Source organism: Hippopotamus amphibius, chromosome 11 (assembly GCF_030028045.1).
Source record: "Hippopotamus amphibius kiboko isolate mHipAmp2 chromosome 11, mHipAmp2.hap2, whole genome shotgun sequence".
NCBI lineage: Eukaryota > Metazoa > Chordata > Mammalia > Artiodactyla > Hippopotamidae > Hippopotamus > Hippopotamus amphibius.
The window spans coordinates 5313800-5335789 of NC_080196.1; the positions used below are offsets into that span (position 1 = coordinate 5313800).

At 48.5% G+C, this 21990-nt stretch overlaps 1 protein-coding gene across 1 annotated transcript in view; it reads left to right on the forward strand.

Moving 5' to 3' along the window:
• Nucleotides 1-650: 650 nt before the first annotated feature.
• BMP6 (bone morphogenetic protein 6) overlaps nt 651-21990 on the forward strand; it is a 141302-nt gene continuing 119962 nt past the window's right edge. The window contains exon 1 of the mRNA XM_057698343.1: nt 651-2065. Coding sequence (XP_057554326.1) covers nt 1441-2065 — 625 coding nt within the window. The 5' untranslated portion in view covers nt 651-1440. The remainder of the gene's footprint in view (nt 2066-21990) is intronic.

Below are 21990 nucleotides of genomic sequence, written 5' to 3' on the forward strand. Positions count from 1 at the left end.
TTTTCTATTATACTATCTGATTACACTCCCTTTCTTTCGGGTGCTGGCTTAAGAAACGAAGCCGAAGCCCAAATGAAGAAATAAATCAAAATACTCGGAGCCCCAGCCCTCAAGGCGACGGGTTTGGCTTCTATTTGGCCCCGTCTGTGGCGTTTGGGAGCAGCTTCGCTGAGGGTGTGTCCCAACTCCCATCAGCTGCCTTTGGAAGCCACGTGCACGCTCAACGCCTATGTTACATCAATTAGAGAAACTAAGGAAGGAATGGGGAAAATGACGGCTTTCAGGTGGCACTGATTTAACAGCTGATTTTACTTTTATTTAGTTAAGGCATCAATTTAGGCCTTTCATGCGATCGTAAAAGAGAAAGGTTCCCATTGGGGTGTTGCTCAGATCGTTCCTCCTAGCCATGACCTCTTTGCCTTTGCCACTCCTCGGATGCCTCCGAGAATTTTCTGTACTTGAAACCTACGCGCGGCGGAGGCGACGCCTCCCGGGAGAGGGAGGGTGAAAGAAGGGGGCGGGCCTATTTAAATACAGACGAGACGCGCCTCTCCATTGGCCGCCAGCCCGTCCTTTACCAGGAGGGCGGGGCGTCCCGCGGGCTGGAGTGCTGTACCTGAGCGAGACGCGCTCCAGAAAGCCCACGTTGGCCGCTGCGGGGAGAGCGGCTCTGAGAGGCGGGCGCCTGCGAATTCCCGCGCCGACGCCGCCGCTCCGCGCACGGGTCCGCTTCCCTCCCATCCCTTCCGCGAGCGGGGTTTGCAGGGCAGCCGAGCGAGCACGGAACGGAAAGCAAGATCCTCACCGCCTCCGCTTGGGGAGTGGAACGGCGCGCGGAGATCTTGAGGGGGAGCGACAGTGCCCGAGGGCGGAGGGTTGAGGAGTTCGGGACCGAGAAGGAAGTTTGAGTCTCGCGGAGGAGGTTGGCGTCTGGGGACGCCTCGTCGCCACGGCCGGGGCCCTACGGCCGGGTCAGCTTCGCGGCGGCCGTGCAAGCCGGGGAGGGGCGTGCGCGGGGATGATGCTGGACATTCCCCCCGGCTGGTGAGCGGTCCAGCCGCCCCGGAGGGCGCAAGGCAGCGCACGTGCGCGGGCAGCCAGACCCCAGAGGGACTGCGCTGTGACCCGCCCAGGGGCGAGGGCGCCGGCTGCAGCGCGGCCCCGACTCGGACGCACCTGGCCTGGACCTTGCGCCCCCGGAGACCTGCGCGGGAGTGTGGTCCTCCCGGGGATCGCCCCCTTCGCCTCCCCTCCAGCCTGGGCAACTGCAGGGGCCCCAGACGACCATGAGAGATAAGGACTGAGGGCCAGGAAAGGGAAGCGAGCCCGCCGAGAGGTGGCGGGGGCTGTTCACGCCAAGGGCCACCGCGGCCGCGCTCCGGCCTCGCTCCGCCGCTCCACGCCTCGCGGGGCCCACGGGGCCAGCCCGGCCCGGCGGGGATGCTGGGGCGGAGGGCGCAGTGGCTGTGCTGGTGGTGGGGGCTGCTGTGCAGCTGCTGCGGGCCCCCGCCGCTGCGGCCGCCCCTGCCCGCCGCCGCCGCCGCCGGGGGCGCGCTGCTGGGGGACGGCGGGAGCCCGGGCCACGCGGAGCAGGCACCGCCGCCGCAGACCTCCTCCTCGGGCTTCCTCTACCGGCGGCTCAAGACGCACGAGAAGCGGGAGATGCAGAAGGAGATCCTCTCGGTGCTGGGCCTCCCGCACCGGCCCCGGCCCCTGCACGGCCTCCAGCAGCCGCAGCCCCCTGCGCTCCCGCAGCAGGAGCCTCGCGGGGAGCCCCCGCCGGGGCGGCTGAAGTCTGCGCCCCTCTTCATGCTGGACCTGTACAACTCCCTGTCCGCCGCCGACGACGAGGACGGGGCTTCGGACGAGGAGAGGCGGCAGCCCGGGCCGCGCGGAGGGGCCGGCTCGTCCCAGCCCCGGCAGCCGCCCCCCGGCGCCGCGCACCCCCTCGGCAGCAGGAGCCTCCTGGCCACCGGACCTGGCGGCGGCGCGTCCCCACTGACCAGCGCGCAGGACAGCGCCTTCCTCAACGACGCCGACATGGTCATGAGCTTTGTGAACCTGGGTAAGGATTTGGGGGTAGCGTAACGACCAGAACGTTCTCCCCTTTCCAGTCTCCTGGGCCCGGGGAGGGGGGAGCGAGGGGTGGAGGAGCCCCTGGCGCTGGGGACCCGGGCTGGCGCGGCGGGGACAGGCCGGCTGCCGTCCCACCACCTGTGCGGCCGGGGGCGGCACGTGCGCTCCCCGAGCCCCGGGCCGGGCTGCGCGCTGCGGCGGCGGGAGGCGGCGGGCGGGCTGGGGCGCTGGGGCCCGGGTGCGGCGCTGGCTGGCGCGTCTCTGCGAGCGGCCGGAGCACAGTCCGCGCTTTTCCCGTGGGTGCCCGGCTCGGGCCACGTTAACTCGACTGTGGCAGAAAAGTCCGGCCCGAGTGGAGCCAGCTGGGAAGGAGAAGGCTCTAAAACAATTTCCCCTCCTGTTTTGTTTTGCATGCTTAACGCTCCGAGTGCCAGTTTTCCCACCGGGACTTTAGGGAATCCGATAGCAGCTGAGAACTTTGGAAACTTGAAGTGATTGTGTGAAGTGGTATCCACGGAATTGGGGGAGGAGGGATGCAGAAGGAGGTCCTGAAAGGACCGCGGAAGGCGCGCCAGTCCCGGCCAGGCCGGGCTCGCTCGGGTTTGGGGCCAGACCCCGAGCGCAGTTGCGGTCCCCCACCCAGTACCTTTGGCCAGTGCCCTAAAAGGCTGAACCTCTGAGCAGTGCGACTCAAGCTGCACGGGCAGAGAAAGGGTGCGGGTTGGGGGCCGGGATTGGGCCCTGAGCTGGTCTGAACTGGTTGCCAGGCAACAGAATGGAAATTCAAGGGCGGCTAAATCGGGCTCAGCCGCAAATGTTCTGTGGCAAACCCGGACGGAGTCACACAGCCTTTTCCCCCTTGAGTTTTCGCATCTGTAGAGGAGAATGGTGTAAGGAAGACTTTTTCCAGAGTCAGCGCCTCGGATTTGTGCTGCTCTTCATTCATAAACGGACTCAGCTTAGCATAGACAAAGCGCTGTAGGGGACGCGTTCTCGGCGGGGAGAAGTGGGGCGCAGTAGCCACGCCCGGAGTGGGTGCAGCCGCGTGGTGGGGTGGGTCTCCGCGGATTTCCTTTCCGGTGCAGGACGCGTGGCTCTGCCCAGGCCCTGAAGTGGGTTAGCAGACAAAGAGTGCCAAAGGAGCACTCACGTCTCCAAGCCACGTCGAAGACGTACGTCTTTTAAGGACATTACTTATTGGAATGAGTCTCACGTGAAAAACTTAAGCGAGTCCTTTACAAGTATATCTAGGCGATGATTCCCGACTCCGCTGAGCTTTGGGAGGAGGAAGGAGGAGTGGGGCTGAGGGGCGAGGTCCGGGAGCGTATGGAGCAGGACGACTGGCTTCCAAGTGGTGCAGAAATCCTCCTGGGAAACTCATGAAACAGAATCTCACAGGGAGTGGAGGCTCCAGGCCTGCCAGTCCTGCTCCTTGCGGTGCCAGGGGTTCTGATTGGGCAGGAATTTTCACAATTTATGGGACCAAATCCAAGGTTGAGCCACCTCCAAGAAGTATTCTAGGGAAATTCTCATGCCAGTCAGCAAAGTTGGGGCGGGAGGGCAGAGGAGGTGGGGGGTGGGGTGGGGAGGAACCAGTGCTTTTCCTTATTCTAACATCTCTGCTGCTTCTGGCTTAGTAAATTCCACCGCTTGGCCTCTCCCTCATTGCCTCCCTCCTCTAAGTTTCCCCACAGCCTTGGGGGAACGTTTTATTGCCTTTTGGGGGGTAGTCCCAACCTGAACAAAGTGGGAAGAATTGCTGGTTCCTTCAAGGACAGTTGTATTGCTGTCTCCAGAAAACATTTCCTGGGCTTTACACCATGGTTCCCGACCTTGACTGATCACAAGCGTCACGTGGGGCAGGGAAAGATGTAAGGGATGCTGGGCTGCTCCTGAGAGCAGTTAAGTCAGAGTCTCAGAGGGTGGGATCTGGCTTTTTTCTTTTTTACTTTTCCTTTTTCTTGTGCCTTAGCTTTTTCTAATGTGCTACCACTGTCAAGAAACGCTGGCCTGGGGATCCCGATGTCTGAAGGGAATCCCATCACCCCAGAAAGAGATTAAGAGCAATGCTTCCTTATGTCAGTGGCTCCCAAACATTGCTGTATGTGAGAACCACCTGGGGGCTTTGAAGGCTAGATGACCAGGTGGTACCCTGTGTCAGTTAAGTTAATGCACGGGGTGGAAGCCGAGCATCAGCGATTTTAAAGATTTCCAGGTGATTCCAGTGGTTCGGAACCACTGGTATTTGAAATTATGAGAATTGGCTTGAGGCAAGTTTGTAAAGTACGGTGACATTCACTGTGTTTAGTGATCTCCAAATTCTCCCCGCTCCTTGCTTTTCCAACCTTTCCAGGTCTGCAGGTACCCACTGCTTCTCAGTCGCACTGCTTGAAGCTGGTTGGCAACTAATTGTGCTAAAGCCGTTGGTTTAACATAGTATCTCCCAGGGGATATTTTCATTTTTCAGAAAGACTTTTAAAGATTCAGAAAATAGCACTGAAAAATTCCAAGGGAACTCAATAATGGTGTCATTTCAGGACTGGGATAGGCTAATACAGAAGGAAAAAGATTACTGGGAAGGGAATTCTGTCCCACGCCCCTCCTGTCACACCACTGGGCTTTCTGACCGCAAGTTATGACCATCCGTAGGGCCAATCCTGGACTCCACATGTGTAGTTAGAGGAGAATATCTTTTCCAGGTGAGTAGAATCCAAATCACAAGCCGAGCCACTTGCCAGTCAAGCAATTCCATTTAATCTTAAACCATTTAGCAGTAGGAAAATGGGGATTTCATAACCAGAGGCTAAACATGTGATACAATCTGATTATCATAGCTCTGAGCATAAGGGCCGTTCATTTGGAGGAAGTAATTGCTTAGCAATGTGGATTCCTTAAATAAGTATGTTGGGAGAATTCCACAGATTTCTTACTGTGTCAATGGCATGTTAGCTACTGCATTACATGACTAAAGAACCTACAGAAAGATACCGGTTACAGCATGGGTTACTTTAAAGTATTCTTACACCTACTGAGTTATGTAAGTTACAAAGGGAAAGTATAAGGGAATGTGTTACATAGTTGTAAACATCCTTTTTCCCTGGGACAGGCGCGTAACTTACTCATGAAATACATTAAAAATGCTTTGAGTCTTGTCAGAGGGGTTATCAGGAAGTGTGAATCAACAGGATACATTTCTCATGCGTCCCAAAGGCTGGTCATGTGACCGGCCCACTGCTGTTTATGTTGACGGTTTTACACTCTCTCAGGGTGAGTAGTCTGGGGATGTGTAACCTCCTTGCTCCAAACCGGCTGGTGTGCAGAGCGCCTGCCAGGCAAGCTGGATGCACTCCGGGCAAGCTGGATGCACTCGTGAACCTGCATTCAACCCAGGCAACGGATGCCATTTTCTACTTGTTTTCTAATGCTAAAAAATGTCTTGGCAGCCAAATAAGCAAGCCTGCCAATTTGGTGACCTTGGAGAAGTATCCTGAAATATCTCAGGTCTTAGCTTAAAATTCACCTTGGAGAAGCAGCCTCCTGCTGTAACCACTCCATAGAAACTGGTGCTGCCCCACCCCCATGCACTTATTTACCATCTCTGCACCCTGTGTATCTCCTTGGTTGCACTTCTCACAAGGAGTGTGTTTTTTTTTTTTCCTTCTAAAATTTGCTTACTCATTTGTTTGTCACTCCTCTAGGATGTCAGCCTCAAAAAGTAACCAGGCTTATCCACCGTTGTAACCGAAGTTCCTAACATTATGCTGAGCGTATAGGAGGCGCTTAATCAAGATTGAATGAAAGTCGACATGTTCATTTAAAATTCATATTTCACTAAGCTGGAAGGGTATCCCTGATTTTATTTAGATCACTTACAAATGGTATACCTGATTTTTATGAAGTAAACACTTGAGGAAAGTGAAGGCATTTAGGATGTTGGGATGCATGATATCTGATGTGTATTATCATGCTTTATTAATCCTCTTTATTAGTTACCCACGTGTATTCATTTGTAATATGCATTACATTAGAGAGTAGTGCAAAGATTTCATTCAGTCTCTGCATTTCAGACTTCATTTATTTATTTGAAATTAATGAAGTGTTGATCTACAGATGCTAGGATAAAATGAAATAAAAAACACAAACTATGGTCAGAAAAAGGAATCAGCATGTATTAGCCCAAGTAACAGGAAACTTGTACGAAAAATACTGGCAATCTTCTGAACAAAATTACTCTTGGGAAACATAAATTAGGAGAAAAATGGAATATTCCCTGCTTGGCTTTGTGACCAGATACACTGTACTGTCTTTTTCTCTTAGGATCAGTGGTCCAATTTTTCATTTAAACTGCCTGTACTTAGATTTTTGTTAGCAGAAAATAAATCCATGCTTGCAAACTATTCACAGCAAAATTAGTTTGGAGAATTTGATTGCAAGAGTGTGGCTCAAAGAAGCAGTAGATGGTCTCCTAAAGAGATTTCAAATAGTAAATGTGAGATTCAGTGGTATTTCAACAAAAAAGTTGTACAAAGTGTTCTTTAACTCAGGTCAAAGGGCAAGCAGATACCATTGTTTAGACCTCAGATGGGGTTTCCTCTGGTTGTCCTTCTAAGAATGGGTAGAAATCCTTTTGAAATGTGCTGACTCATGCTTGGTCCCTCTGCTTGAGAGCTTACCTCTGAATAGCATGGAGGAAGGAGTCCTAGTGATATAAACATCTGTGTAAGTGGGAAAAAAAGCCCCCAGACTTAGCACTTTCATCAGCATGTAATCGTTTCATCACTGTGTCTTCAGAGTTTAGCTACTTTACTTTTTAATTAAAAATTTTTTCTAAAAAGTGGTTGCACAGAGTCTTAGTTGCAGCAGGTGTACTCCTTAATTGCGGCATGCAAAGTCTTAGTTGTGGCATGTGAACTCTTAGTTGCGGCATGCTTGTGGGATCTAGTTCCCTGAGCAGGGATGGAACCCAGGCCCCCTGCTTTGGGAGCGTGGAGTCTTAACCACTGCACCATCAGGGAAGTCCCTGAGTTTAGCTACTTTAAATATTGGGTTTCACATCAGTGTTTTCCTTGGATACGGGGGTTCGGAGGGTGAATACTGGATGTCAAAGGTAGGACAGCAAACTCTCAGGTAACCAACTGCTCTCTCATCTTTGCCTCTTGTTCATCTGTTTATGAAGCTGAGTTAGGAAAGGAAAGTGAAGCCTGTACAGTTTCTTGGGTAATTAACCAGCTCTGGGTAATTTTTTCTCAGGTCAGTCCTCCACTGTTTCCCATCCTGTATTTAAAAATGATTTATTCCCGGGAAGGCTCTTTTTTCCTTTAATATAAAGCCGTTGCCATTTTCTCTTAACTTTTGCACTTGGAGCCTTACTCTGGTTTTTTACCCTCTTATCTTGTCTGAATTTGTCACATCGCCACCTTTGGCGCCTCCAGTAGTGGGAAGGAAAGTAGGCAGTGTTCCTGACTAGGCTAAGCTTCCCTTAGGTATCTGAGTAAAAGGGGTAGAAACCAGTATAGACACTTCCTAAGATATGAGCCCCTTACAGAGTCCCGTGCGTGTAAACAGCTGTGATCCGTTAATCTTTCTCCCCTCACCCTCCCCAGGCCATTTCCCTACCCAGCCCTGTCCCAGGCAGGCCACAGTGTCCTGGCTGCATGGTGTCACCCAGGGGCTTGGTATGGGGGGCAGCTGGCATCTTTTCCTCCCCTTTTGTGTTCCCCACAAAGAGCTGGTGTGTTCTGTTGCCTTCATTTCTTGTTTTCATCGGGACAGCTGAGTTGCTTTTATTCGATCACATTTTCTCATAATACCCTTACCTCCCGGCTCCCCCCTCCTGCACCTCTTGGCCTCCAGAAACTTGGGACCAGAGAAGAGTCCCAGTCCTACCTGGAATATATGAAAGTGGTGACAATTGTGTCAAGGAGAAGGAAAGCCGTTCCTGTTTTCATGAAAATTAGCTGCTAAAGAACCAGGACCATGTCAACCCCTGAAGTTTTTGTGCATGCTAGAAATTTTCAGAACTGCAGAGTTATACCTACTGGTCTTTGCCCACAAGTTTTTTTTTTTTTTTTTTTTTTAATGCTTTTATTTTTTAGTGTGTTTTTATTAAAATTTTTAATTGAAGTATAGTTGATTTACGATGTGTTAGTTTCAGGTGTACAGCAAAATAATTCAGTTATACACACACATATATATATATCGATTCTTTTTCAGATTCTTTTCCCTGATAGGTTATTATGAGATAGAGTATAGTTCCTGTGCTATATAGTAGGTCCTTGTTTATTTTATATATAGTAGCATGTATATGTTAACACCAAACTCCTAACTTATCCTCTCTACCCCCAAGCTTTAGAAATAAGACATTGTAGTTCACTGAAGTTGATTGGATTTTTTCACTTGATTTACTAGTGTTAAGAAAATATTGTTCTCTGCAATTTTCTTTTCCCACTGTAAATATACACTATTTCAGCCTCGTTATGAAGTTAGACTCTGGAGCTGGCTGGGGACAGACAGCTACCGTCTGTGACATGCCCAGCAACGGACAGCCTGTTTTTAAGTTGGGCTCCTGCAGTCAATAGGCAGTTGGGGGTGATTGGTCCATTTGTGTCATCCATAGCTCCTAGATTTACAGCTTAAAAGGTTCTTGCATGCCATGTCATCTCTTGGGTTTGCAGTTACATTTGTTAGATGTACTCAGGACTGTTTCCTCCTCGCTGCTGGTACATCTTAAGGCTGAGGCACAACCAGCAGAAGCACAGAGAGCCTAACGCAGCAGAGGAGTAGGGCTGTCGAGTTGTCGGTCAGCTGTGAGTGGTTAATTCAGGAGAAGTTATAAAAGCATGCAGGACCACAGCCTTGGGCAGGAGGCGGGGAGCCCAGACCTGGAATTTGGTGGGTTCTCTTGGGGGATAGCATTCTCTCCTAGAACTCTGCTTTTAGAAAAGAAAAAAATGATGTATTTCTATAAATATCCCCCTCTTCGGTAGGTTGAAGGACCGTTGACCTTAAAGAATTGTTTTTGCTCCAAAAATGAGTTGAAAACCACGTTGCCCTGAGCGGCATTGTTCCACTGATGTCCGCAGACACTGATTCTCTTCCTGCCCTGCCCATGTCCATTATTAAAGAGATCGGGTCCATAATAGAGATGCTATCTAAATTACATCAGTAATTCCTGGATGGGTCCCCACGGTCCTGTTATCTCTAACCGAGTCCCAGATGACTGGGTTGAAGACTCCCCTTCAAACATTTTTGCAGAATGAGGTTCTGGTTCTGAGTGGGAGAGCCTTCCTGGCTCTTGGGTTCACAGGCACACGCCCTTGGTTCTTGACCCTGCCAGATAGGTTGGGAATTGTCCTACGCCTGAAATGCCTTGCTCCGTAACGCTGATTTTATGTTCAGATTGTTTTCTCATCATCCAAGGGGTCCGAGGGGGGAGGAGCGGGTGGCTGCACGGGAGGCAGAAGGCACTGCCCAGGAGCCCGCTCCACGCTGAGCTTTGATATCCACCGACGGCTGTATTATGACCCTGCTGCCACTTAGCCTTTTCACCTTGTCCAGAGTGTAACTTCCAGCCCGAAACATCTGCGTCTGTTGATTGTTGTCCCTGTGTTTACAGTCTTGTTGGTTTCCTGTTCATGAACTTGGGCTGGCAGAGAAGTCTGACCCGTGTATCAGCAGAGCATGAACTCACTGCACCGTTGGTGGGGGCTGTTCTCTGTGCTGATGAGGCCAGGAGATTTTTATAATTGGCCTTGCTTAATCTCTGAGACCACTGACTCTCCTTCCCCCCTTGTCGATCTATGAACTGAAATAGTCTAAAGACAGAGCTTTGTAAACTAGAAGAGGAAGGACTGAAAGTTTTCCAGATTTTACTGAACACGCCTCTATCAGAATAAATTAGCAGTAAAAAAGTAAACTAGCAGTAAAAAAGTAAAAATAAATTCACTTTTTCGAGTAGTCTGTCTACAGGAAAATTGAGTGAAAAGCTCTGATTTCCCACATGACCCGACGCCTCCGCGTGCGCACACCCCCTCCCGGGACCACCGTCCCCCCCCACAGTGGGACATCTGTGACAATCAGCGGACCTGCACGGACACATCGCCATCACTCAGGGTCCATAGTTCGCCTTGCAGGTCCCTCGTGCTGTCACGTTCTGTGGGTTTGGATGAGAGTCTAATGACATGTATCCATCGTCATGGCATCACACAGAGTAGTTTCACTGCCCTAAAAATCTTCTGTGGGGAAACTGTACATTTAGCCAGAAAAACAAATCAATAAAAATCCTAAAATTCAAAATATGCAGAGTTTGAGGGAAGAGAAACAACATACCTTTGAACAATATTTTGTTTCTGCTGCTTTACTCCATCAGTGTATAAGTAATTTTGATTGACTCTGTAGGCCTTATATTGTGCTTCTGTGTGTTGATACCAAATCCATTAGAAATGTCTCTCTCTCTCTCGCTCTTTAAGTCTAGGAGTTTAAAAATCTTTTTTCCTCCACATACTTTCAGTGAGGTGTCTGTCACCATAGTACCTAGACAATCCCTCAGGCAGAGATATGAGTGATTAAATTTCTCTCTGGCTTGTGCCCTGTTTGATCCATGCTCGGCGGGATTTGGGGGAGTAGAAGAAAGAGGCCTGAAGAATGAACAAGAATTAGAGGAATTCTGTGCTTGTAAATTATTAAAATTTGGGAGGTTATTGGGGGAGGGGTTAAAGTTTTCTGAAAGGAAGAAAAAATATTGTTAAAACTTACTGTGACTTTTGGGTTGAAAAACTCACAAAAATACCTTCTACTGGCTTTAGTGGCAGGATCAGGGGACTTGAAAAGGTGTCCTCAGGAGAGACTGTTTAGATCAGATTAAAATTAAATTAGTAGAGACTCCGTAAACCAGAGGTCTTTGTAGATTAGGCTCATTTGCTTTGAACTGTTTTCTATGAGAAAGGTCTACCCAGACTAATGGTAAATAAATGAGAAAGTGCAGTAATATACACAAGTAATGCGGTAACCATAAAGAGTGCTGTTGATCAAAGAGTTAGTTTGGGACCTGGTGACCCTTTCTTTACAAATAATGTACAGGTGAGACTCTATGAATTCTCCCCAGTTCTTGTGTCAGCTGTGTTGTTGGCCATTTTCTCACTGAATTCTAGCTAAGTAACCTCCTTTATCTCCTCCTACATCCCTGTAGAGATGAAACCTCTTAAAAAGAGGAGCTTGGGACCAGGGTCGTATCAGTGGATTTGAGAAATTCAGCTTAGTTCCTTAACACCTGACTTAGTTGCGGGTGGTTCAACTACCTCTCTGTCTGGTGGGATAGAAGTTTAATTGAGCCAAAAGTGAGTTGCTGTCGAAGGGTAGGGCTGAGACTTGTGGAGGGTAAGGTGAGGAAGACATAGCTGTCTCCAGCTGAAGATATTTGGAGAGTTGCATTTCTTCCGGGGGCCATGCAACAGGCCTTTGCATTTTTTATGGGGTCTGTGTAGGGCAGAATCCCCTAACACCACCTTTTGGAACTCTTCCCACCAATCTGGCACCTTGTTTATTTCATCTGCTTAATTGAGGTTGTTTGTGTCTGTTGTTGTATGTGCACATGCGTGTCGTCATGATAAGATGTGGAAGCCAGCATAGCTGCAGGGATGTGGGTGGTACCCCTTGGAGCTTAGTTTCTCCCCTCTTCTCTTGCTTTTCCTTTTCTTCTCTTCTTTTCCTCCCAGTAGTAAATTTGGCAGCTTTGTTGCCTTTGTTTCCTTTTATATCTGTTCTTTTTCTGTAGTGATGAGTACCTTAGGTTGCCATTGACCTAACAGCAGATCGTATACATCTGCATGGAGTCTGGTAGTTTCTGCCACCAAAATGATGTATCGCTCACTAGAGCGGTTAAGTGCTGATGTTCTTGGTGGCACTAGAAAGTGCTTAAGGCCTCTTGAGTGTAGAGTTGAGGAAAGAGCACTTGATTAAGATGCAGGAAGCTTCAGCCTCTAGTCTTCCTGTTATTCCTTTTTATAGTAGCACGTTCAAGCCCCTTAACCAAATGTCTGGGCCTTTCTTTGTCTGTAAAATGTGAGTATTGGGCTAGATCAGCATTTTCCCACTAGTGTTTCGCGGAAGACTTTTCCCAACTGCTCTGCAGAGGAGGAGCATGGAAGCACCTTAGGTCATATTACTCTCTGAGATTTCTGCATCTAGGAGCATATGAAAGCCCAGCAGTAAGGAATTCTGCTAACTTGCTTTAATAGAGTTTTTTGAACTGACTTTTGCTCTGTAGCCCCCTTTTGGCCCTCTGAAACATCCATATGCCAGACCCGGGCCTCTCTACCCCAAGAGCCGCCCCTGACCCTCCCCTGGTCTTTTCTGTAGGGCGGGGGTGGGACCCCAGGAGGCTGCCTTCCCGGCTGCTCCTGCTCTTCCACGGCTCTGGCCCTCTCTGGAAGGGCCGCCTGGTGCCATCTTCCGCTGGTGGGCCCAGGCTCTCTGCCTTTTCCAGAGGATAGACGTGGTTTCTGGCTATTGCTTATCTGTGGGTTGTCTGACCACAACCTGCGTGCCTTTCCCGCTGCGATGCCTTTACTCCCCTGCATTCAGTTCCCTCTCTTGTAGACACTTGCCGTGATTTCTCTTTCCCTGACTGGACCCTGATTGCTACCGCTTTTTAACTCTCTGGAACACAGCAGAGAAACCCCAGACTATATAATGCTCAGAAATTAATTCTAGGAGTGTTCCCTATTGTGTATCTCTGATTATTATTATTTTTTAAAAATAAATTTATTTAATTTATTGGCTACATTGGGTTTTTGTTGCTGCACACGGGCTTTCTCTAGTTGCTGCGAGCGGGGGCTACTCTTCATTGTGGTGCGCGGGCTCCTCATTGTAGCGGCTTCTCGTTGTGGAACACGGGCCCTAGGCACGTGGGCTTCAGTAGTTGTGGCACATGGGCTCAATACTTGTGGCTCATGGGCTCTAGAGTACAGGCTCCATAGTTGTGGCGCAGGGGCTTTGTTGCTCCATGGCACATGGGATCTTCCTGGACCAGGGCTCGAATCCGTGTCCCCTGCATTGGCAGGCAGATTCTTAACCACTGCGCCACCTAGGAAGTCCCTGATTATTTTTTTTAAACAGCTTTCCTGGGGTATAATTGACATGCAATAAGTTGTTTATTTAAAGTATACAATATAATACACTTTGAGTTATATAAGCACCTCTGAAACCATCACTGCAATCAAGGTAGTGAATATGTCCAGAGCTATTCTTATAAACAGTTGCCTATGCCAGGAAATGCAGTAATTTCCTAGCACACAGGAAGCGTCGTGAAAATTCCCATCTTTCATTGATGCTGTTGCTGTTCATGCTTTTCCTCTTATACGCTTTGAACATCCTTAAGAATGGAATTTACTGAAGATGCTTGTGAATGGTTTTCTTGGATCAGAGAACTCTGGGGTCAAGCCTGCTCTTTGCAGGGGTGACTGACCTCAATCCCATGTTTATTTTAGGAGCTTGAAATAAAAACAGGCAGATCTCTTCTGATTTTGAGATCAAGCATCTGGGGCCCTTTGGATGGTTAGTGATCCTGTTGGCATCTTCTTCCTCAACGCTCAAGTTGAAAAAATTTGATCCTTCTGGCAAGTATCACAAAGATGCTTCCCTGTGTTTCTGTTTTAAATTCTGGCAATTGAGGTAGGGCACAAGTCCAAGAAATTTACCAAAGTAGACCCCAATGTGCTGCTAACTTTCTTCTGCTATGCTTATCCTTCTCCAAGTGTTCTGTAAGCTTAAATAGAAAACTGCATTTGTGGGGGGGGGGGAGGGGCGGCAGTATTGTATTTCTTCATGGCCTTTTGCCTTAAAGAATGCCTGATGTGACTTACCCTATTATCTCAGCAAGGCAAAAACAGACTCACAGCTGCAAGTTTATGAGGGCGCATCAAAAATTATCCGCACTCCGGCTGTAGAATTTACAGACGTTTAAATATAACCGGAGTGCGAATAATTTTTGACTCACCCTTGTCCATTAAGCATTAGTAGGTACACAGGGGAGGATGTTGAGATTTGGGGAGAAAATTATTACTTAGAGTTAATGTTCCAGGCAGCACCCAGTCACACGATGGAACGGTTCGGTCAAGTTGCTGAGCTGTCTCTCCGGCTCCCTGCCTCGCCACCATTCCCTTGTTGCACGTTTTTCTCCTGTCCCCTTGCCGTGTGACTTCTGTCCCCATCACTCTGGGGACATTCTTCTATCACAGGCAACTAACCACTCTGCCCCGAGTCTTCACCCTCCTCTCAAAGCCTTTAACCCTCTGACGCTCCTTCCCCACCCACTGTACAGTCCTGAGAAATTCTCTGTCTAGCTTCTGTGATGCTACTCGCTCACTCGATTCTTTTTCTGTCCCCCAGATGGCCGTGTGGAGACATTTCCTGAAAAATAGCAAAAGATTCAGAGGGTTGGCATGTGGCCCTCGACCTCCACACGGGGCGGAGATGGCTGTGGCTTTGGGGGGGGGGCCACACTCAGATGTAGCAGTTCGGAGATAACATGTGGCCACATGGCGTGCTGGTGGCCAGGCGCCAGCTTTCAGGTGATGCGTGTGCAGGGTGAGCGGACCATGGTGATGGGGCCCCGGCAGCTGGTGGGTTCAGGCGGCCGGGTGTCAGCTGCAGGGAGGAGTCTCAGCTCAGAGCCCCTCCTCATGTGCTCCCCTTTTGCTCCCCCATCTGTTGAAAGTGTAGTCAAAGGTTGTTTCTCAGACTGTCTTTGTGCAAGACCCAGTTGGGTTTTTAAAAATGTCTAAATTTCTGTGGACCCATACGTTTGTCAAATTCATTAAAAATGAACAATTAGAGAAGTGAAATGGAAAAAACAAAATATATATAAAATCAAGCCTTAATTTTTAGTGATCAGATTCCACTGATATAAAATGATCAGTCAAGTTGCTACCAAACCCTCTGGGCAGTCTCTGTTTCCATACCCGTCTCACTGCAGGACAATCACCTGGAGTTCTCAAGTCAGCACAGATCTCTCGTTTTTATTGACGTGCAGTGAAAACCTTCTTGGACCCGTGGGGCCTCGGGTGCTCTGCTGATCTACGCTTGAACAAGCCCACGTGGACGTGAGCGTGCTGACGAGGGCCCGAGACCCTGGTGCTCGTGGCTTAGTGTCACCCTCAATCTCTGTCCTCACTCCCACACCCAGGCAGTTGCCCGACTTACTGTTTCTGCTTCTGAAATCTCTCACTCCCGTCTCCCCATCTTTTCCTCCATTCTCTCCCCGCATTCCCCAGGTGAGGTCTTTATGAGCTTGGCCTGGACTTCCATGCCGGCCTCCCCTCCCGCTGGTCCCCCCTTGCGTCAGCGCCAGCTCGGTGCTTCTGCAGCACAGATGTGATCTGTTATCCCACCGTCACCTTCATTGGATCCTCGTGGCCCCGACGGAAGCCAGGATGCCAAGTGACTCCATGCCTTCCGTTTCATGCCCTCCCCTCCTCTTTGTCTCCAGTATCATTTGACCAACCAAGTCTGCTCCATGCGTTCCTTCCTGTGGCCTTTTCTCCTGATTTCTCCCCTTTACGTTGCATCACTGCCCGTTTCCACCTTCTCAGTTCGACTTGTTCTTTAAACCCCAGCTCAAATACCATCTTCCCAAGGAAGCCTCTTGGAAATTGGCTCACCACGTGCCTTGACTCTGGGGAAGAACATTTGGGGTCTAGTGACCTTCCCCAGCGCAGGACAGCGTGAAGTGGCATTCACAGTTCAGATGTGTTTGCAGACGAGCTCCGTGTAGCTTAGAGGAGGGAGTTGGGAGCCTTGAGTTCCAGTGTGGGCGCTGCCACCTGCCAGCTGGGTAGATTTGGGCAGATTACCTTCAACACTGACTTCAACACTCTGATTCTTTATCATGCAATGCTTGGTTCCTCCAGACACCCTTTCTCCCCCCACGTACCTAGCCTTACCTTACGTCATACTCAGTAGATGCTCTTGGGATGGATGAGGGTCAGTTTCTCTAAAATATAATGACTGCGTGTGGTGGTCTTTCTCTCATCGTGAATAACCTCAACCATTTGAATGAGAGAATTCTAAACAGTGAAACACTGCAGATCTGAGGATGCTCGCGAACTTCCATTCGCACCAGTGGTTATAAAACGAGACATTGCCTTCTTCTCCCAGGGTTTACATTCTGTGACTAGATAGTGGAGGGAAAAAGAAAAAGAAAAAAGGCCTCCGGGAGGAGAAATGTTATTTTCCCTTTATCTGAGGTCATTATGACTTTAAGTATTCATAGGAGTCAGAAAGAAGTGCAGCTGGATCTAAGTTTAAGTTTCCTGCTTGTGCCACGGCTCTGCCCGCAGGTGCTGATGCAGAATGCTTATCTTGTCAGCTTCTCCTGGAGGCGGCTGGCCTGGCTTCCATTGTGAAGGTGTTAGACGCTCTGTTTACATAAGGGCTGAGGGGGTGACATCATGTCTATTGAAGCAAAGTCACTCAGCTCCCCACTAGGCCACAGGGAGCGTTTAAAAACCCAAACCAGATCAATACCAAGGGCAGGGTTGAGATACCCCTACCCAGGGGGAGGGTGGTCTCTTGGGTGGGTGCCTGGAACAGACGTGCATTATTGCCTCCCCGTCTTTCCAGACCATTGGTGAAACGAATCAGGCAGAATGAAAGTCTGAGCGGCCAATCCGGAGAGAACGCTTAAGTGGGCACGAGTGCGTCCAAATCGGTCGGAAAAAATGTCAAATCAGAGTAAGCGCATGCAAGATGGGATGTTTCTTTTTCTAGGCCGTTAGAAAAGTTGTTTAAAAACAGCTCTTCAGTACTTAAATTATGTATAATGAGACAGGTGGGTCCTGGAACAGAGATCCTTTTTTTTTTCTCTTCCCTATCCACTTCATTTTTGCTCTCCCTACCAGAGTATGCCAGACATAAACACTTTCATTTCCAGGATAGGTATTAGCCTTAGCGTGGAGGGAAAGGGGAGAGATGACGTTGATAGAGGCCAGAGACGTAGCAAATCTAGTTCTCTTTCACATTTTTATTTGATGAACTGCGAAGATGTAGCCACAGGAGCTATGAAAATAATTTGAGACTCGTAAATCCCATCAAGTGATAATCTTGTGAATTTTATACCTTCTAAAAATATACGTAGATGTAGAGGAAGGTATATTATATAGTTTATACTCCCTTTACACCCCCACAACCCCAAATAAATAGTTTATTGATATATTTTCCAGCTTGGTTGCAGTGTAATTGACAAACAGAAATCATATATATTTAAGGCGTGCATCGTGATGATTTGATATATTGTGAAATAGCACCACAATCAACGGATCTGTCACCTCACGTAATTAGCATTTTTTCTTTCCTTTCCTTTTTTTTTTTTTTTTTTTTTTGGTGATAATACCTAAAATCTACCCTTTCAGCAGATTTCAAGTATACCTTGCAAGTATACATTACAGTGTTGTTACTGTATTCACGTCGCTGTGGAAGAGATCTCGGGGACCATTCATCTTGTGTAACTGAAACTCTGTAGCCTTGGGCCAGCCTCTTCCGGTTTCTCCCTCTCCCCCAGCCTCTTGTAACCACCATCCCCTCTTTGCTTCTACGAGTTTGGCTGTTGTGGCGTCTACGTGTGAGTGAGGTCACATAGTGTTTGTCATTCCGGGTCTGGCTTATTTCTCTTAGGATCACGTCCTCCAGGTTCACCCACGTGGTCGAGAACGGCAGGGTTTCCTTCCTTTTTAAGGCTGAATACTGTTCCATCATACGTGTATCCCATGTTTGCTTTTTCTATCTGTCAGCGGACACTTAGGATGCTTCCACATCCTGGCTAGTTGATGGTTTTGTTTTTTATTTTTACTTTTGTCCGTCTTTAGGAACAAGTAATAGTACGTAAGTCGGGAATTTTAAGGTTGAGGTGTTTCAGCCTTTGTACTATTTACCCCTCATTTTTTTCCCATTTGGCTCTTGTAAGGAGCACGATTTGTCTTGCATCTGTTGGGCATCCTCTAACCAGGGCACTTCCACTCTCCTCTCAGGGTTGAATGACACGAGACACTCTTTTCTGAAGCAGATCATCCTTTGGCTTCACTTATCCTTGAGGCCTTTGTCTTCAGGACAGTGGAAATGCTTGCTCTTCCTGCGTACCTGATCCTTCTCTGTCTCCCCCATGGAGTGACCTGTTGCTGTGGTTCTTCTGGTGCTTGGGGCCCAGCTCACAGGAAGCTGAGCTCAGAACTGAAACTCCTCCCAAAGTGCCACCTTGCATCACTAAAAACCACAGGGACGACCGGGGTAGCCCCGTTTCACTCTGCAAAAATAAAATATGTCACCAGGACGTTTCATTGGAATGAGGAATTTATTTCCATGATTCTAAGGTCAACTACAGTACATGGTTTTTCCTACTGGGCAGCAAACATGTTTTACCAAACTCTTACCTAAGCGCTTTTCGTTTATAATTCCACAATGAGTTCTTGGCTTCCTCCCTGTTGATTCCTGCAAATGTTGTGATTGACTTCCACACGTTGTTTGAGGAAGCAAATTCCAAGTTATGATTCATCCCTTACTTTTGGCCAGCATTTTGTTGTGAACATTTTCAAATGTACTGAAAAATGGAAAGATTTTACGGTGAATATCTATATACTCTCCACAGAATGCAAAAAAGATCTGTTTGTAAAATGGTTACAGGTAGCACAGGAAGACAAAAGGATGCTGGTTCTACTGTTGCATCATTTTACTTTTGGGAGATGGAGTGGTAGAGAGTGTGCCTCTGACCAGATGGCATCTGAGGTGTCCTGGGTGATACACCCTGAAAAAAAAGCTTCCTGAAACCGAGGGATTATCTTCCATATTAGAAATGACAGGTTGAATTGATTGTCCAGTGTTTATGGGGTCCTCTTAAGGCACCCAGCTTGGCGCTGACCACAGTAGGGATGGGGAAAGATAGAGTAGCATAGACCCCTACCCCCAAACCCCTTTATGTGGTGGTGTCTATGATAGAGATAAAATATTATGGGAGTGCCAGGGAGATGTGATTAATTCATGAGGGGACATGACCTTCAGACTGAGTGTACAGAGAAGTGGGTTTCTGCTGGTGGATGTGGAAGTCATAGGCGTTCCTGTAATTTTCCTTTCCTTCAATTAAGTGTGGAATGTTTAATAAAGGAGGGAAATTAGGTGACGAATTCACGCATCGCACCTAAATGATGATCACTGGTGGAAAAAGGACTCCTTCCAGGAACTAAAATCTGAAAGGTTATGATTTAAATAGATGTTTGACTAGACTTCACCTGGTCTTCCTGGAATGCTTTCCCTCCTTTCTCCTTAAAATTAAAAACACAAGTTTGGGAGCATAGAACTATGGTCAAGGTGCAGAGAACATTTCCGTCTTTGAAATGAATGGGCTCAAGAGGAGACTTCAGCAGTGACCCGAGCCTCGTCCACCAGCAGCTTAGCGCAGCGGGACTGCCAGATGGAAATTCTGCTTCATTTGCCACCCGGTTTCTCTCCGGTCTGCTGGCCAATCTACACCTGTGGTGGGTAGTGTGAAGAGAGGTGTCGTCTCCCGGGGCTGGGAATTAGCCAGTGCCACTCTATGCTCTTCTCCTTTCTACCTCCCCAGTTAATCACATGAGGACCTACTCCTAAGAAAGTTTTGTTTACAAGGTTCAGTTCACAGGCCCACCTGTGTGTGAGAGCTGGTTTAGACACGTGTGGATGGTCACCATTGGGAGTATTTGCAGTAGCAGGATTCTGGCCCTCGTGGTACCTGCCCCCAGTGTTAGCCTGTGAATGTGTTACCTTCCATGTCAAAAGGGGGTTCAGATGGCTAGACAGCTGCCCCTAACATAGGAAGATTATCGTGGATGATGATTCACTGGGGTCCTTATAAACGGAAGTAGAGGTGGCAGAGCCATAGGTATGTGATGGAGGGAGGGGAAGAGAGATTCCGAGGGTGAGAGAGACTCCCCTGCTTCTGCTGTCTTTGAAGACAGAGGAAGTAGCCTGAAGCCCAGGCCCGCAGTGGCCTGTGGAAACCGGGACCAGCCCTCCGCTCACAGCCAGTGAGGGCATGGGGATGCCAGTCCTACAACCACAAGGAACTGAGATCTGCCGACAACTCAAATGAGCAAAGAAACAGACCCTCCCCCAGAGCTTCCAGAAAGGAAAGCAGTTCTGCCAACAGCCTGATTTGAGCCCAGGGGGATGCATGTCAGACTTCGGACCTACAGGACCATGAGAGAATAGATGTGCATCGTTTTAAGCTGCTGAGTCCGTGGGGATGAGTTACAGCAGCAATAAAAATGGATACAGTCGTGTTTATGCAGGGTCTTGGCACCGGTCTTGGTCCCTTGAGATCCCTTGGATTAGAATATGTGAATGGAGGAGGCACACTGCCTGTGTTTGGACGTGAGGCTTGCTCCCTAGGCCTCTGTGCTTCAGTTCTATCACCTGTAGAAATAGGAAGCAGCAACTGCATTGAGTTCTTGGGGTTCTTGTGAGGATTCATTGAGATACTCCCTGTGGCGAGCTTAGCAGTGCGCTTGGTATGTCTTCAGTGCTCGGCAGTTGGATGCTGCTATTGGATGTGTTGGCAGTGAGAGGCCATATAAAAAAATCTTCATGTTCTTTGTCCTGTAATTTAACACATCGTCTTCTGATGCTGAGGGTAGGAAACCATCAGGAAAGAACACTGGGAAACATCGGGCAGTACGTGTAGATTCTTAACTTCTTTTGGAAAGCACTTAGGCATGTGCTTTCTGGAATTAAGATAATGTTTTTGAGAGAAATTTATAAAGCTGAAGCACTGTGTCAACATAAGGTGCGATAAAGGAGGATGTTTGGGGGCGACCCCGGTTGTGGGGACCACAGATACCCTGTGAGTAAGCTCAGTGCCTCTGGTCTGCTGCTGCCTGGGTGGGGACGTTGGCCATTACTAAGCCTACCCAAGCTGAATGATCCAAGATTTGACTGTCGAGGTCTGAACTGTCGTCATGTACTGAGAAACATTGCAATTCCATAGGCCTGTAATTTTGGAGTTCCGTAGTCCCATGATCTCCGCAGTCTATAATTTTCTTGCATCCCATCATGGCCTTAGTCTCTAGGATTGCAAGTATGCTGCCGTGACGATGCTGTCCTATTCCTGGGATCAACAGAGGATGAACCTGTGAAAAAAAATTGGAAGTCCCTACATGGTTCAGCCCAATCATGTATCCTAGTAAAATAGGAAGAATCTCTAGTTCTGCCACTTTCATCTCCCACACTGTCACCACTGGTTTTCTAAACTTCAGTAGAAATGCTTTAGAACTTTCCTGTAGCTATTCATTGTCTAGGGTGTGTTTCATCTACAAAAGGTAACCACTGACAAACCACTGCACCTCCACTGGGGAAGGGGAGGGATTGGCATTCTGTGTTATTGATATGCTTTTCAGAATACGATGCTCTGCTTAGCTCAGATTGCCAGTGTTAGGCAAGTTCATAATTTTTTTCGGACCAACTTTTGTCTTAGGTGAGTGTTGTAAATGGTCATGTTTCCATCTTTGCTGGTCACTAGGAAACTTAGAACTACTATTTACTATATGGTGTTTATTTTTCTGGGTTAACATGGTCTTTCTTGCCCTATTTTTCTTTTGTTCCTTTTTCCACATCTCCTTCCTGTTTATTTTGTAACATTGTATTTCTGTAAATTGTCTCAGATTTACTTGCAGCCTGAGGCAGGAGATAAATTACTGGTCAAGATGAGCAGTACATTGTCAAAGAAACCCTTGTCTGTTTGCACCGGAGCCAGGAGCCCCGCACCTACCTCTCTGGCCAGGCCTGTGGGACATTTCTCTAAAGAAACAGCCTACACCCCCGTTGTGTGTAGGGCTGGAGTCTTTTGCCAAATAGTTGTGTCATACACGGTCCCCAGTGCAGAGGGGACAGTGTGAC